Source organism: Corella eumyota, chromosome 3 (assembly GCF_963082875.1).
Source record: "Corella eumyota chromosome 3, kaCorEumy4.1, whole genome shotgun sequence".
NCBI lineage: Eukaryota > Metazoa > Chordata > Ascidiacea > Phlebobranchia > Corellidae > Corella > Corella eumyota.
The window spans coordinates 8621066-8637957 of NC_137492.1; the positions used below are offsets into that span (position 1 = coordinate 8621066).

Sequence of the window (16892 nt, forward strand, 5' to 3'; positions counted from 1 at the left end):
AATCTTATGATTGTTGTAAACTAAAATTTATTTTACATAAAAAAAAAAAAAAAAATTAAATTGGTGAAACAAAGCTTATTGATGCTGCGTACGGAGACATATTTTTAAAGCTTGCTTTTTGTTTAAAAAGAATATTTTAAATTTTAATATACAACAATTATATATTTAATTATGTTAGCTTTCAAAATTAACTTTCTTGTTTTACTTTCTTTTAGTAAACATTACTTTCTATTAAATTTTAAAACTTAATCTTTTGTGCCCTTAAATTAACCTAGTACATGTTGTATTGTATAAAATAGCGTAATGTTGTTGTCATATTTTATTATCGTTTTATTTTTATGCATGCTTAGTGCTTGATAAGCCTGCATAAGCAACCGGAAGTAGTTGTGAACGGCTTCGGTGACGTATTTACTGCGGTAAAAAGTTTATTTCAAACAAGAAGTTATGCGTGGCTGTATAAATAGAATGCAATTTTTTTAATATATATTTAAAAAATGTAATAATTACGTACTTTAAAGTATAAAATAAACAATAATTTAAACTTTAAAAATATTTGGAAATTACAAGAAGCCTTAAGTCAATAGAAATCTTTTAAGAAGAAACCATGTCGGCACCCGTAGAAATGAGATCGCAAACGCATGCGGGATTTTTCTTGAACACATGTTTATTTTTTCCTTTCTTTTATATATTTTTTGCAGGGCGGTTTGGTTTCTTGCGTCGCTGTAAATCTGTAAAAACAAGGTAAAAATGCCAGAATATTTTCAACGCCCCGAAAATGCTCTACGAAAAGCACATGGTAAGTTCTAGCACATATCTTTATTAAATTAGCTGATTAGAAGAAGTGGGTCCCCTGGCTTGTTGTAAATTGGTTATGTAACTCGCTGTCCTGTCCGAAGTTTCAGCGGTTCAAATCAATTGTGTTTAATTAAAGTTTTCGTTAATATTGACATTTAGTAAGTATATGTCATGCTTTTGAAAACCCTAAAATAGGCTTGTCATTATTTATATATTGATTTATATATTTGCTTTTAAACTGGTTCTGTGATAACCTGAACATACATAATCAAATGTATCAAATTCTAAATCATTTTAAATTTATTCTTTTTATTTCAATTATTGTAATTGATCCATGCATCCAATTGATTTAGTATTTCTTTGTAGGGATCAATATATTATATTTATTTAATATATATATGTATAGCCTATATATTTTTTTTAATTTGAGGTTTTCAAAAATAATTTTTTTTATTTATTTTTCTTGAATTATTAATTTTTAACCAGAATCATACATTTAGTTTTTACTCTTTTTTAAATAAAGTTAAAAAATAATTTATCATCAAATTGTTTGTAGAATTTCTTGATGTTAGAAAATTAAAACCAGCTCTCGACGTGTTGATCGATGTTTTGCGAAGTAAAAAGCACCGAACCTGGCAGAAAATCCACGAGCCAATCATACGCCAGTATCTTGAACTCTGTGTAGAACTTCGCAAAAGTCAAGCAGCTAAAGAAGGACTCTACCAATACAAACTAATCTGTCAGCAGGTATGAACACACAGTTTAAAATACTGGAAATGTTTTTTTTAAATTAATTGTATATAACATTTAATATTATATGTTGATACATTCACGGGCGTTGATCCAAAAAATAATTTTAATAAATTTAGGGGTGCCATAAAGTAATAAAATCTTCACATAAAAATACCTTTTTAATGTGCTCATATTAGGTTGGACTTGACTCTAAAATAGTCCAATGGAAGTACAATTATAACGTAGTATAAAGCACCAGACAACCGTTATTTGTTTTGCAATAATGCCAGTTTTAGACTATCTACACACAGAATATGCTGTTTTTTTGGCGACATTTTAAGCATTTATTATCGTGAGATTTTTAGATTGCATATATACCTATCAATTTAATGCCAAAAATGCAACATTTTGCAAAAGTCCTAGGGCTGCTAAATATATTCGGGACTTAAAATTATAAATGGGGGTGAACGCACCCCCAGGATTGACAAATGTTACCTTTTTTTTTGCTGTGAAGTCAGCCCTTCTGTATCAAGGTTACATAAATGCTGAAAAACTTATTTGTTCGGAATTTTTTAGTGAATTCTTAATTAAATGTTATTAACATATTTCGATATCTAAAAATTTGTTGTAACTTGCTCATGTTATTTTTGTTATGTCATCATATTCAGGTCAACACAAAGTCTCTTGAAGATGCGGTCACTCATTACCTTGATTTGGCCGAGCAAAAGACCAAAGAGGCAAGAGAAAAGTCGGCAGAAACTGCTTTAAAAATGGTTGAGGATTTGGACATGATTGAATCTCCAGAAGGGTATTTATTTTTAATATATTTACCAAGTATTTGCAATATAACACACTTTAATAAGGATCCATGATAGCCACAATTTGTAAAATTTATCTTGATTAAAATATTTGCTTGACGACTAAAGTACAATTTTTATATTATTTCTACTAAAGATTTTAGGTTACTAAGGTCCTTGTCGATTCTTCCTTTTACTTTATAGTCGTAAGGTTTAAAGTACAAAGTATGAAGTACAGGCCATAAAGTTCAAGTTATTCAACAATTAAACTAAAACCCGGCAATGCTTTTTGCAAAATTTTTTACTTAATAATTTTTGTTGCAAATATTTATTCTTATTTTTATTAATTTAGGATGTTGTTGCGAGCAGTAACTGGTGAAGTCACGCAGGATAGAACAGATCGGTTATTGTTAACTCCATGGGTCAAATATTTATGGGAGAGCTACAGGCAATGTTTGGATCTTCTCCGAAATAATAATAGAGTCGAAAAGTTATACCATGCCATTGCACAAAAAGGTAGTTTTATTTTTAAAGTCTAATCATTTAATATTTTGATTTTTTTTGCGCTATAATAATATCTTGATTCCTTCTGTAAATTCCTATATGACCAACGAGCATTTTTTCAAACAAAACCTTGAGAATAACGTTTTATTAAAATTTAGGTTAACATTTACTCAGAAAAAAAAGAGGCATTTTGTAGGGGAGGGTTAGGGCAAGCGGGGGTTATTAGAAAATGCCTTATTGTTGGTAAAATTGTATTTTCAACCTAATATACAAAGATTTAATTTTTTTTAAGGGAAATGAGCTATTTGTTTTTAATTTTTTCAGCATTCAAGTTTTGCTTAAACTACGATCGCAGAACTGAATTTCGCAAGCTATGCGACAACTTACGCAATCATGTTAAGTTAAGTGAGCAACGTCATGGGACACAAAACTTCTCTGTGAATCTCTCTAATCCAGACACTCAAGCTCTCCATCTTGAAACAAGGATCGCTCAACTGGATGCAGCTATACAAATAGAGCTGTGGCAGGTTAGTAGTTTAAAAAAAGGTTGTAAAGGCAATCTTTCAATGTTGTTTGAAAGCTTATCTTTATATAATGGATCTTAGTAAATAATACATGTGTATGTCCAATTCAAAGATCTCTGAAATAAAAAAAGTTACAAAGGCAAATTTTTGTTGCAATTTTTAACATGAAACTACATCAACAACAACTAAATTATAGTTTGTCATATAAATTTTTTTTAAATATTATATACATTATGGTTTTTATAGGAAGCATTTAAGGCTGTGGAAGATATTCATTACTTGATGAACTTGTCAAAACGTCCACCTAAACCACAAACACTTGCCAACTTTAACAACAAGTTGTCATTGGTGTTTTGGAAAGCAGAAAACATGTTATTTCATGCTTGTACACGACATCGATTGTTTCATCTGACCAAGGATATGAAAAAGAATCCTTCTATGGATGATTTGGCTAGGTTGGTTTAATTAAAATAAAACAATTACCTTATATTTAATTTATCTATAATGAAGCATAGTGAATGAGGTAGAAATGTACATGTGTGTCCAACTTAAAAAAAAAGATGTTTGTGGTGCACGAGTAAATTATTATAGGCATATATTTATATTAGTTGCAAGTTGCGACCATATTACAACAATTAAAATGCAGCTAGTAAGGCAGGCAATTCACTAATAAAAGTAAAACTTTAGTGAATATATATATATATTTTTTTACTTGGATAAATTAAGCCAAATAGCAAAATTCTTTTTCTTTTATACCTCTTTCGATTTTTTAAACGGTGTTAAAATTTTTATGATTGTATATATCTAACGCATGGTGTAATTTTTTACTTATTTCTGTTTTTAAAGAATGGCTTCCATTATGTTGGTGTCTACATTGTCTATTCCGATAACCGAACAAAAACATGGTATTGGAAAGTTATTAGATATGGAGGGTGCTCTTATAGAGAAACATCTCAATCTTTCTAAGCTTCTCTCACTAGAAAGGCCACCAACACGAGCTAGTTTGATCGAGGATTTTGTAAGTTTTAAAAAAATAGTAAAAAAAGTTAAAAACTTATTTAAAAAAAATTTAAAATAAAAATTTAAAATCTCCAATGGCCAGTCAGCTTGTTTGTTACTATAACAACCAGGTGTTACGCTGTTGGTAGATCAAGTAGTTGCAAATTTTTCACTTTCAAGCAATTGTTTTGATTGTTTTTTGTGAAACTTGCATAGAAGCATTAACGAGAGTTGACAGATTTATTAAATTTGTCTTAGTTGTTTAGTGCAACAATTTCACATAAGTTAAACTATAGAGCTTAGTGGACAATGTAAATTGATATATGAATATCATATATGTGTGTATGAACTATTCAAAAGCCATTTAAACAACTTAAATACAGGTCATGGAGCTAACTCGTTATTATATTGTTTATACCTGTGCAATTAATAGCTTGTATATAAATCTAACTAAAAAAGATATATTTTATTTAAAATAAGTTTTAATTTACTTTAATTTTAGGCATTGTTATTTGATTTACAATTTAGCTAAAGTTCAATTTGTTGCAATACGTGCCTCGTCAACTTCGTGATCTCTACCAATGGCTGGAGGTTGATTTTCATCCACTTCTTCTTAACGAGCGTATCGCGGGTGTGATTACATGGATTAAGGAACAAACAAGAGAACCTGAGTTGAAGCAATATATTCCATATCTACAAAACATAGTGGTTTCGAAAGTTTTGCAACAGGTACTATCTATATATAATAAAGCTTAAGTCAATGATATATGTATATGTATGTGTGTTTAATTTATAGGCCTTTAAAAAATACTATTTGTGGTGCATTAGTAAATTATCACAAACAATATTAGTCATTGCAACAATTAAAATGTAGCTTGTAGAGCAGACAACGAACTTGTATACATAATGACGCCTAATAAACGGGTGTATTTGTCAAATTTATAACAGTTTAAAATTTAAAAATATGTTGTTTATTTTCTGTGGGACTTTTCTAAAAGACAATCGAATAAGAATTGGTCAATTTTGTAAAAATTTAGTCTTAAAGGATTGTGTTTAACTACATAGTTATAATTTTTATATGTATATACTATAAAAATTCAGGTTTTTTATTTAGTTTCTAGTGTTTATAAATTTAATATGCACTTTTTTTAGTGCTACAATTAATGTTATAAATTAACAATAATAAGTGTTTCCTCTAACTTTTTTACCATTTATCAGGTCTCTGAGGTTTACCAGACAATCAAGTTTTCTCGTTTGCAAAGCCTGCTGCCCTTCTACTCTCCTTTCCAGCTTGAAAGAACTATTGTTGATGCTGCTAGAAATGGACAGCTACAGGTAAGAATTTTTTAGTTTGATTTTCTTAAGCAGTCACTATCCTTGGCAACAACTTTTTTCAGTGCTGTGTGCTAATTTGGAAATGGCTGCAAGATTATTAAAAGTTCTTACCCTGCTTTAGACTTTGTGTCTCTGGCAATTTAAAGCTTTTAACATTAATTTTAAACTTAGCTGAGAGTTGCAAGTCTTTTTTGTTCTCCTTGTAAACAAGCTAAAAATTTTATTATTTTTTTTTAAATAATAACACGATATATAAAAAATATAAAAACTGTATTATAAAAAACCTTTTTTATCAGGTTTTATATAAATCTTTTTACAAAAATGTTCATTTTTTTATTTTAAAGTAAAACTAGCTTAAAGTAATTAAAAGGCTTTATTATACCTGAACTGTTTTTAAAGTGTTTATATATATTAATTACTTTTAAAAGCTTGTGTAATTTATACATCGAACCTTGGTTAATTATATTTTTTTTATCTTTTTCAAGGTACGAATTGATCACACGAAGGGGTCACTGAGTTTTGGAACTGACTTGAATGCCTCGCCACTATATGTTGAAGACGAATTCTTTGAAGCAAATCGTTTGCAAGCGCTACCTAGTGAGCGAGTTTCTGATAGATTTAACGCGATGTCTCGGGCCCTGCTTGTAGCTCATCAAAAGTTATATGGTAAAAATGAAGAGGTAATTTATTGGTTTTTATTTTTTAAGCTTCTTAGTCTTTTGTCTGTGTAGCTTGGACCAAAATTAGGGTCAACATTTTTTAGAAAAAGAGTTTAATAGAAATTGTTCTGTTGTCAATAAACAAGCTTTTTCAGGCATATGGTTTTTGGTCAAATGTCTATTTGGGTAAATGATTTTTCTGGAAAACATTTAAACATTTATATTTAATGAATGACAGTAACCTAGTCTGTTGTTTTGCAAATTTTTTGAATTTTTTTTGTTATGGTCGATAGGCTGAGATAAACAAACAACAACAAGTGGTTTTAAGTCAATATCTTAAAACTTACCGTAAGGATCATCAAGCAGTTCTGCAGCGAAAGAGAATTATCGAGCTAAGGAAAGAAAATTTAGAAAATCTTAACCTGGAAAAGGTTTGTAATATTTTTAGTAATATTATTTACTAAAATTTTTGTTATGCTTTAGGCTATGTGTCTTTAGCAATTTTTTATGTTTTAATATGATTGTATCAATGTATTTTTTTTTATCTTATTTTATTTTAGTTTTTATAAAATTTTGATCAAATTTTGGTGTTAAAAACTAAAATAAATTGATTTTAACAGGAGCAAAAGGAACAACAAGCAGTTATCATGCAAGAGGAAGCAGTGAAAGCAGCTGAACAACAAAGATTAGAGAAAGAACAAAAGGAGAGAGCTGCACAAAGAAGGTGAAATAATTTCTTTATAAGTTAGCTATAATGTAGTCCAGATTAAAATGACCTCTTTTGTAAAATTTATTGTTTTATCACAAAGTTTTTAATTTTTATGAACTTTAAAATATTACATATTTTTATGCAAGTTTATCATTTATGTATATGGTTCTTAAAAATTTGGCTTTTAATTGACTTGTGTGTTCATTTGTAATAATAAATATTACCATCACAGAAAAGAGCAGGAGAAGGAAGAAAAAAGAAGAAATGCTACTGATCGTTTGGAGATGATAAGAAAAAGTGACATAGGGAAGAAAATGTTTCAAGATATCGACATCAACGTAATTTTACCTTTTAAATTTTTTTTATTAAAAATTAATTTAACTGTAAATAAGCAGTCACTATCCTTGGCAACAACTTTTTTCAGTGCTGTGTGCTAATTTGGAAATGGCTGCAAGATTATTAAAAGTTCTTACCCTGCTTTAGACTTTGTGTCTCTGGCAATTTAAAGCTTTTAACATTAATTAAAAAAAAATTAATTAGTGTGAAATATGGTCGAGTAATGTCAGTTTATTATAATCTTTTTTTAGGATTTTGACCAAATTAATCCGGATGAGCTAATGAAAAGACAAATGGAGAAAATGGAGCAAGAAAAGAGAGGGATGCAGGATCGCCTTAAAGCTCAGGAGAAAAAGGTAAAACTTATTAAAAAAAATTTTTTTTTAGATGTTTTGGAAGAAAAAAGCTAATAATTTAGATGGTAAAATAAAAACAGTTGCTAAATTAACCATGTCAGAATTAACCCTCTTTGTTTTTTCAATGGCCAGTCAGCTTGTTTGTTACTATGACAACCAGGTGTTACGCTGTTGGTAGATCAAGTAGTTGCAAATTTTTCACTTTCAAGCGATCGTTTTGATTGTTTTTTGGTGAAACTTGCATCGAAGCATTAACGAGAGTTGACAGATTTATTTAAATTTGTCTTAGTTGTTTAGTGCAACAAAATTTGTGTTAATTAATAGTTGACTCAATTTAATTAATTTTATTGGATTTAAAACCAAAATTGAGATTTATTATTCTTTTGGTTGTACTCTTGATATTTAAAGCTGCTAGGTATTTAAAAACATCTATTTTCTACATAAATATTAAAAGTAAAACTTAAAATAAATTTTTTTTTTTTAGGTTGATTATTTCGAAAGAGCCAAGCGCTTGAAAGAGATTCCGTTATTGAAGAAAGCTTATGAAGATCGAAAAGTCGTGGATGCTAAACTCTGGGATGACATGGAGGAAGAAAGGGTAAATTTTATCTTTATTTTTTTAAAATTTCCCCCCTTTTAAATTATGCCCCTTTTAACCCAGCTCTAACCTGACGCCTTTCGGTTCATAGTTTTTTGCCATGACTAAACCAGACATAATTTTGTGTTTTTATTTTCAACATTTTTTTTTCGTAATAAAAATCTTTACTATTGACATTATTTTTGGTTCAGTGATGATTTCTATAGATGACGAGTCGTATTTAAATAATGACGACAAATACGAGGCATTTATCTGAGAACCTTAACAATCAATGTAAAAATTAAATTCACAAAAAATACCTTTACGAATTGTTAAAGATTTATTAAAAACAAATTTAGATCGAGACAATGAAACAGGAACAGGAACAAGCTTTAAGTCACAAGAAGAGGATGAGGAGGATGGTGGAAGACAGGGAAGCTTTTCTCCAGCATCTTTGTAAGACTCGGCAAACTGTGTATGAGGTAAATTAATTCTAATTTTTAGATAACATTTTTTTGCATATTCTTTGATTATCTTGGCAAATTATTTTTTTTTGGTTCAGTGATGATTTCTTTAGATGACGAGTCGTATTTTAATAATGACGACAAGTACGAGGCATTTGTCTGAGAACCTTTAAAAAATAAATATACTGTTTAAAAAAAACGCATAAAATTTTCTGTTAAATATTTTGATTCTATTTTAGGAAAAAATGGACAAATTTGAAGTGTTGTTATCAGCTGAACGAACTGCTCGCCTCCAGAAGAGAAGAGAGCAGAGAAAGGAAGACAGAAGAAGAAAATGGTTGTCGGAGAAAGAGGAAGCAGAGCAAAGGAAGAAAGACGAGGAGCTTAAAAAACGTAAGACATTTTTAACTTCAGTAAATTGTTTTACTTTATTTTTATCATGTTTTTCAATATACCAATTTATTTTGCTTTTTAGAGAAAGAAGAGGAGGAAAAACTTAAAGAGGAGGCAGAGCAAGCGGAGAAGAAGGCAGTCGAGGATAAGATGCGAGCTCTTAAGGAGCAAGAAGCAAAACAGAGAATGAGAGAGATGGAAATCGAAGCAAAATTGGAGCGGGAGAGAAGTACTCGTTATGAACCAAAAAGGTAAATGAAAAAAAATAATAATTTAAATTTGTTTTTGGTTCAGTGATGATTTCTTTAGATGACGAGTCGTATTTAAATAATGACGACAAGTACGAGGCATTTGTCTGAGAACCTTAATAAAATTTTATCCAAATTAAATTTTCGCATTTACAATTATTAACGACAAATTTTTATTCACAAATTTAATTTTTTTAATTCACAAGTTTTGATTTGTTAGGGACCGAGAAAATGCATGGGGTCCAATAGCAGGAGAAAGAAGGGAAGATGAAGGAAACTGGAGAAGTCGGGACAACAGACCTGACAAAAGAGAGGATAGAAAGGATTGGGGAAGAGGAGACACTCGACCGCCCCCCACTCAAGATTCCTGGAGGAGACGTGACATGTGAGATTCTAAATTTTTTTGATTAAGGCAGAAAAACTTCACTACTTAAAGCTAGGATAACTCAAAACCCCTTTTATGTATATAATTTATTCTGATTGTGAAAAATCTTACTTCATGGCCTAAACAAGAGTAATTAATATTAGCTACCAAGTCTCGAGTTAACATTGGCAGTTTAGGATATTATTGCTTGTAGTTACCTGGTTATTAATTAATTTTTAACCTTGCGGAATTTTCTACCATTTATAGCATCTTACTAAAGGATGTTATGGCATGGAAGCACTGGGGATTAAACAAGGAACCTTATTTTGTGTAGAGTTCTAATCACTTTATAACACGGCTTAGCAAGGATCCTGCTAACAAACTGGATTGAATGGCAAATAACATATAATAAAATAAAGTAAAAAAAAATATTTGTCTTTCAACTGATTTATTTTTTATTAATTTAAGACCTGCTAGTGAGAGTTCTCCAACACACACCCAGAGGGGCACTGGGGCATGGAAACCCCGAAGAACTCAACAATCTCCACCTCGGGGAAGATTTGAAGAGGAAAGACATTCACCCAGAGGATATGCAGGGAGTGGGCCCCCTGTTAAAAGGTTTGTTTTTTAATTTTTTCTTTGGTATTTTTTTAAATTTAATAAAGTTTTTGTTCAGTGATGATTTCTTTAGATGACGAGTCGTATTTAAATAATGACGACAAATACGAGGCATTTGTCTGAGAACCCTAACTTGCTTTTACTAAGAAAAAAAATATTAAACTTAGGAATTAAAAGATTTTTATGTTTTAGGGATGACGGCCGCTCCTGGAGGAGATCTCCTTCTCCAAGACGCCAATCTCCAGCAGGACGAAGATCATCACCCGGAGGTGGAGGACGTCGTTTCTCACCAACTGGTCGACGGGACTCACCCCCAGGCCGCAGTCCACCCACCGGTCGACGAAGGTCCCCTGCTGGACGTAAAAGTTCTCCACCTCCAAGAAGGTCTTCGCCTAAGAATTGGAGAAGTTCAGAGCCAAAAAATGATCAGGAAAATTGGAGAAGTGCTCCATCGGATAATGCATGGAAAAAGGGAGGACCTCAACAGAGTGAGAAGCAGTATGGAGGTGGCTCACCAGCGCCCTCCAGTAAAGCATGGAGGCCATCACGGTACGTTTTAAATACTTTTTTATGTTACCAAACCACTCGGACCATTTTTGCTGTTTTTAAATCTCACAGGTTACTAGTGTGGCATTGGTGCTTGACCCTTAATAACAGGTCACCCACACTGTTGGACTGTAAAACTTATGGGTTCGGTAGTAGTTAAGCGGTCATGATATTGAATTACGAGCCTAAAGAGCTCTTGAGCCGCACCGATGCCTCATTTTCACCCTTTTGCTCAAATTAAATGAATAGCTACAACATGTTCAGGGAACGAAATAACGGGTCGCTATTTGCTAAAAGCGAATCGTTTTTTAAAATTAGCGAATCGTTTTTTACAAATATATTAGAAATAGCGAATCAACCAAAAAAGGTTCAGGCGATAATAAAACTCTCGTGTATATTTTTACGATCTATTTTACACCGGTTTCACACTAATTTAATTACATCATCATAATCCTGCGTAAATGTAGGTTACTATTGGGCATTTAATAACAATAACTTTCCATGTTTTGGCAATGCGTAAATTTCGCTTCCGAGATCGTTCAGTTGTTGCGCAATTTTTTAAATGCATAACACAACCTTAAAAGAATTAAAAATGTCTCGTTTTTCGTGCAAAATATTCTTAACGATTGTTTAACGATACGTTACATTTTAAAAATGCCACGCAACGCGTCAAGTGTTACAAAAAAACGAAGATTATGACTTGAACCTAATAATTACTCAAAAAATGCGACCTCATTTTTAGCAAATCGTTTTTTAAACGTTAGTTCGTACCCTGATGTTACAATTGCACCCTCCCCCCACAATAATATGCAATTTATCACTTAAAGGTAGTACAGACAAAAAAACTAATTTTTATTTATTTTTTTTTCCATATCACCTTAAGGTGATAGGTTTATATTTTTTATTGGGTAGGGGTGTGATATTGTGACGTGTTTGAGCTATCCGTGAACGCCGGGCTCGAGGGCAAATAGTGTGGCAATTGTGCGGCTCGAACCCGAAACCTTTAGGCTCGTAGTCCGCTGCCATGACCGCTTAACCACACTAGCGGACAAAAAAACTAATTGTTAATAATTTTCAGACCTCGTACTGAACATGCGCCACCAGGTGGTGATGAGAAACCACCAAGAGGCCGGGATCCTAAAAAAGATACAAATGCTGACGAGTGGACGACTGTACAGCGTTGAAATGTTTTTGAAGTTAGCAAGGTGTTGGGTTGATTTGCTACCGATGCTGCTTTTGTTTGATTTTGTGTTTGGAAATTATTTGTTAAATTTTAAACTGCGTTCGTAAAGAAAATGTCTACATATACCATGGTGTGTGTTTTTCTCACTCATTGAATATATAAGAATAGTGTATATTATTAACAAGTTACTTGTATAAATAAAGTGGTGCTTGGGCCATAATATTGAAAAATGATGTTCTTTCTCTTAGCAGTCTTAGAATGTCTAGGTTCAAAAACGCAGATCTATAACGCTCTTGTAAAACTTCGTTACAAAATCAAAACAATAGACTTTATTTTATAAAAAAACTGTAACACATCTACAGATATATAATATACATTGTATTAAACATTAACACTTCAAATATAGTCCAAAGTGAATTTTTATAGGTACACTCTAAGTACAATTTAAAGTTGTGATACGACCATGAATTTAGTTTAAAATATTTCTCAATCCCTTTTAAAAAGATTGCACTCCGAATATTTGCGCCTGTTGTTGAACAGCAACCACTGGCTGTTGGACAGCGAGCACAGGTTGCTGGACAGTCATCACTGGGGCGACTTGCATTATTGGTTGAGCGATGTGCTGTGTAGTTACTGTCGTGTCTTCCCCGGTCGATCCTGTAGAAAATGGTTATAGGTTAATTTTTATACTTGCCAATATATGGCATTAAGAAATATTGTAAGAGTTGTATAGTCTTTTCCCATTTTCGATTTTTTAGGAAAAGCTCTTATTTCTCGACGACTAGTTTTTTTCCCAAAAGCAATGGCTATTTTTTAATTTTAGTCCAGTACTTGGCAAGACCCTAAACTTTCTAAAGACAAACGTCATTTTTTTGCTAACCTTTTAAAAAAACACCATACGGTCCTTAATTACTGATATAAAAACGCCTCGTAAGAGTAAAATTCAAAAACCTGATTGTGTGATGAATGCGTATCCCCACACTATGCTCCAAACCCAGCCGACAAAAATGAATGTCAATAAAAGTTGAAGAATTCCCACCCAAAAGTTGATGCAAAATGAACCAAATCTTCCGGAAGCATCTTGTCCTGGGTTGCCACAACACAAGACGGAGAATCCAGCTAGTATTGTTCCTTTGTTTTAAAAGTAAACATGATTAATATACCTGAATTGCCACTCATTTAACATTTTTTTTAGCAATTTTAATCCCTTCTTTAAATTTAGTCATTTTGTAGGAATTTGAGTTAAAATATTTGCGTAATAAAGCAGCAAATTTGAATTATTTACTTTGCCGCGTTTTTACATCTTCTCTTTAGTCCTGCAAGTTACTTACCAATTCCCGGGAAAAAGAAATTTATTATGCATAAAAGGACAGCAACAAAACACGGTAAATCGGGAATGGCACTGCGCATTGAATCACCTTTAGTTTTGGTGACAACTGTTTGTTGCGTAACAAAACCAGGCTGCTGAACTTGCTGCACGTACATCTTTGAGGCTATTAGTTTTAATTTATAATAGATAAAAACTAAAAATCTTAAATAAACATAAAAAATGAAATTTATAAATTGTTCGCTAAACTGGAAGCCTTTTGCTTTAGAATGTCTAATTGTATAAAGAAATTACTATGAACAAACGATCTGCAATTGAGATCGCGATTCGTTTAGTATCAGAATGGGTATTGTCGAAAATAGTTTCCAAATAACAGTGCTGTGTATTATATTCCACTTACAAAGGCGTAAAAGATATATTACAAAACTGTTTGTTCGTTACTAGGTAACCACAACTTTTCTAGTGTTTTGTTTTGTCGTAGTTACGGTCTACACCAGTCAATTTAATTATTTTTTTGTTACAGTAGATGTTGTTTATTAGGGTTCCATTGTAATAGTAGGGGTCTTTGTTTTTGTTTTTCAAACAAGTCCATTTTCAATATGGAAAAATGTTATTTCTATGTATTTGTTTAACCCTTTTTGTTATTTATAAAATGATAAAGTTTTTATAAAAATATTTTTAAAGCAACTACAAATATTTTTTTTCGTAAACTGTAGTAGGTTTATTGTGTTTCTAAAAAGGAGTGCACTTTCGTAAATGTTGCATTTTTTTAATAAAATTTCAGAACGGCATAAACAAAAGCATACACTTATAATGAAAAGTTGTTGACAATTAAAAATGTTTTATTCGACAGCAGCCAGATTAAGCTATTTCAAATGCCATTCTACGTAAGAAATACGGGAAATCCCCAAACTTTATACGTAAGGTTTGTAATGTGATACAATTTCGTTTCGAAAAGAAAACTCTTTTCAAATTTTCATTTTGACACGACGTTTACAAACGTGCTACAAAACTATTAATTATTAATCTAAAAAGAAAATGATTAAACCGGGTTGGTATGCTGTGTTGTTGTTACAACTGTTGTCTGGTTGGCTTGTCGACTGGATCCTTCAGCTGAAATAAGTGAAAACACATTAATTAAATGTTTTCTTTATTTTTAATTTACCCAATTAATGTGCAACACAGTAACATACAAAAAACATAAAAAATTAAATTTAAATACAAAGTTACTTTACCTGATAACGCAATAAACGCATATCCCCATACAATACTCCAAATCCAACCAACTAAGAAAGATGCAAGAACCATCTGAGCAACCCCGACCCAGAAATTGAGACAGAATGTACCAAATCGTCCACCACCACTCTGACCAACGTTTCCACAACATAAAACACTAAAACCAGCCAAGATTGTACCTAAAAAAGGCAGTATTTTAGCTAAATCACATTTAAACGTTTTAAAGTTCAGATATTTTAAACAGGAAAAGTGTATTGTTTTGGGTTAATTTCTCTCAATGTTAAATAATATTTTCTAAACGTTGAAATATAATAACATTTAAAAACTAAATTGAATTGAAATTTACTTAATCAACCTTACGAGATTACCATTTTAGTGTTACACGAGGAGGGTATAACCACCACAAACCCTTAATAATAAGTTTAACCACTTAACCAATCTCGTCAAAGTTGATAAAGTTTTTTCCGCATCAGTAATGTAACTACAGTAAACATTAGTATAGTTCCAGTTTAACATACAAAAATTTAAAATTACCAAATCCGGGAAATATAAAGTTTAAAATGCAATAGATTATAGCTAAAGCCATTGGCAACTCCGGTATGGCAGCACGCATGCCACTGACGGAATTTGGTTGGGTTACAACTGTTGTTTGCGTGACAAAAGTCTGCTGACCTCCAGGTTGAGCTGTATTGACCATATTTGGCTGGTACTGCAAAAATTTACGTTTAGTATAATGTATTTTTAAAGTATCCGGATGTCCTTTTCTTTAAGCCACGAGTTTAGCGCATAAACGTGAAATGAATAGCAATGCATAAACATGACTTGTCAGAAAAACGTGTTTAATTAATTGCAAGCTAAATTTCGTTATATTTATTAAGCGTTTTTAAACCACAGCTTTTAATAATGCCCGAAATTTACTCCTTTCTAAAAAATTTCTGAAGTATGATATTATAACGCACTTGAAGGGATTTTATAATATCTCTTTTGGTTTTACAAATACGCTTTTACAGCCTTTAACAAAGGGCAAATAATATTAATCTTATAGTCTACTTCAAGCTAGGGAGGGCAACGCGAATATAATCATGTTTTCAAGAGTTATAACAACGTCTACGGCACATTTTATTTTAATCAAAAAATATTATTTTCAACATTTCTAACCGAATTACACAAAAAAATTTAACATACTTGGGGCTGAGCATATCCTTGTTGTGGGGGTGGATACCCTTGAGGAGGGGGAGCGTAGCCTTGTTGGGAATGTACGTAACCTTGCTGTGGCGGGACATAGCCTTGTTGGGGCGGGGGGTATCCTTGTTGGGGTGACCCAACCACGTCTTGAGGTGGGGGATAGTACCCAGGTTGTGGGGCGTACCCTTGTTGTAGAGGGGAACCCGGGTTAGACGTGTAACCTGGCGGGGCTTCTTGTTTTTCCATTACAAAAATTATGCTTTTCAAAAACACAGTATTTAAATATAAGGTTAAGTGAATCTAGAGAAAAAAATCATATCCAGTTAAATTAATTAGGCCAAGCCGGACATAATGGATACACGCTTGATTGCGCTTCTGACGTTAATAGTTTTGTTTATTTCATTGCTTATAGTGAAACTAACTGCGTTGTGATATCAACAAATCGATACTTTTTCAACATATGCGCTTCCTTTGGGTTTACCACGAATACTGTTTTATATAATACTATTTTTTGCCTAACCTCACCTAATCTAAACCTTTGTATAACATTAATCATTTTAATGAAAAGCAAAAAGTGCTCATATTTCAGCTTTTTAAATACGCAACATAATATATGTGTTAATATTAAGTTATATTAAGCTGGTAATTCGATTTCCTTATTTACTGTGATGCACACCACACAATATACTTTAAAATAAAATCAGTTTTAAATCAATAAGCTTCGTCCTAGTTAAGCTACATGCAAGCAGAGAGAATGCAACTCAACGCCCTTACATTAAAATGCTTATAGTTTGCCTTTTGCCTGTAATGCTACTTCAACATAATTTAGAGAATTAAAAAAACGTGTTGTCTGGCGTTTTATCCATTATTAATAACATAATTAGAAATAAACGCCTTAATTATCGCAGCTTGAGTAATTACATTGCTGTTATTTACATTGAATGCAAGTTAACAAAATATTATGGCAAAGTATATATAAAATATAAAACATGTTAAATATCCTAA

The 16892-nt window shown here is 31.7% G+C and overlaps 3 protein-coding genes across 3 annotated transcripts; 1 reads left to right on the plus strand and 2 right to left on the minus strand.

Annotated features, from left to right (window-relative positions):
* The first annotated feature begins 674 nt into the window (after window positions 1–674).
* LOC145744635 (eukaryotic translation initiation factor 3 subunit A-like) lies at window positions 675–12278 on the plus strand. Its single transcript, XM_082562534.1, has 22 exons — window positions 675–796; window positions 1352–1542; window positions 2196–2335; window positions 2677–2840; window positions 3153–3355; window positions 3599–3807; window positions 4199–4370; window positions 4880–5080; window positions 5570–5686; window positions 6172–6366; window positions 6639–6776; window positions 6966–7069; window positions 7287–7392; window positions 7642–7746; window positions 8231–8344; window positions 8683–8805; window positions 9027–9180; window positions 9263–9431; window positions 9649–9813; window positions 10261–10410; window positions 10603–10959; window positions 12035–12278. The coding sequence occupies exons 1-22, from the start codon at window positions 748–750 to the stop codon at window positions 12138–12140; spliced, it is 3432 nt and encodes a 1143-aa protein (XP_082418660.1). The 5' UTR covers window positions 675–747; the 3' UTR covers window positions 12141–12278.
* Window positions 12279–12453: 175 nt separating this feature from the next.
* LOC145745533 (protein SPEC3-like) lies at window positions 12454–13778 on the minus strand. The gene is made up of 3 exons (XM_082563636.1): window positions 13471–13778; window positions 13091–13270; window positions 12454–12796 (listed from the first exon to the last, which is right to left on the minus strand). Exons 1-3 carry the CDS (start codon window positions 13622–13624, stop codon window positions 12636–12638), a joined length of 495 nt encoding a protein of 164 aa, XP_082419762.1. The 5' UTR covers window positions 13625–13778; the 3' UTR covers window positions 12454–12635.
* Window positions 13779–14187: 409 nt separating this feature from the next.
* On the minus strand, window positions 14188–16183 carry LOC145745582 (uncharacterized). The gene is made up of 4 exons (XM_082563698.1): window positions 15888–16183; window positions 15237–15411; window positions 14702–14881; window positions 14188–14579 (listed from the first exon to the last, which is right to left on the minus strand). Exons 1-4 carry the CDS (start codon window positions 16131–16133, stop codon window positions 14509–14511), a joined length of 672 nt encoding a protein of 223 aa, XP_082419824.1. The 5' UTR covers window positions 16134–16183; the 3' UTR covers window positions 14188–14508.
* Window positions 16184–16892: the final 709 nt, after the last annotated feature.

What these genes read in the sequence shown, in the direction of transcription:
- LOC145745533 (XM_082563636.1), bottom strand. Translation starts at nt 13,624, where the DNA reads ATGTACGTGCAGCAAGTTCAGCAGCCTGGTTTTGTTACGCAACAAACA. An exon ending in TTTCTTTTTCCCGGGAATTG is followed by an intron (nt 13,271 to 13,470) that starts GTAAGTAACTTG and finishes TTTAAAACAAAG; the next exon opens with GAACAATACTAGCTGGATTC. An exon ending in CGCATTCATCACACAATCAG is followed by an intron (nt 12,797 to 13,090) that starts GTTTTTGAATTT and finishes CATTTTCTACAG; the next exon opens with GATCGACCGGGGAAGACACG.
- LOC145744635 (XM_082562534.1), top strand. Translation starts at nt 748, where the DNA reads ATGCCAGAATATTTTCAACGCCCCGAAAATGCTCTACGAAAAGCACAT. An exon ending in ATGATTGAATCTCCAGAAGG is followed by an intron (nt 2,336 to 2,676) that starts GTATTTATTTTT and finishes TTATTAATTTAG; the next exon opens with GATGTTGTTGCGAGCAGTAA. An exon ending in GAGAGAGCTGCACAAAGAAG is followed by an intron (nt 7,070 to 7,286) that starts GTGAAATAATTT and finishes TTACCATCACAG; the next exon opens with AAAAGAGCAGGAGAAGGAAG.
- LOC145745582 (XM_082563698.1), bottom strand. Translation starts at nt 16,133, where the DNA reads ATGGAAAAACAAGAAGCCCCGCCAGGTTACACGTCTAACCCGGGTTCC. An exon ending in AAGGATATGCTCAGCCCCAA is followed by an intron (nt 15,412 to 15,887) that starts GTATGTTAAATT and finishes AAATTTTTGCAG; the next exon opens with TACCAGCCAAATATGGTCAA. An exon ending in CTTTATATTTCCCGGATTTG is followed by an intron (nt 14,882 to 15,236) that starts GTAATTTTAAAT and finishes TGCCTTTTTTAG; the next exon opens with GTACAATCTTGGCTGGTTTT.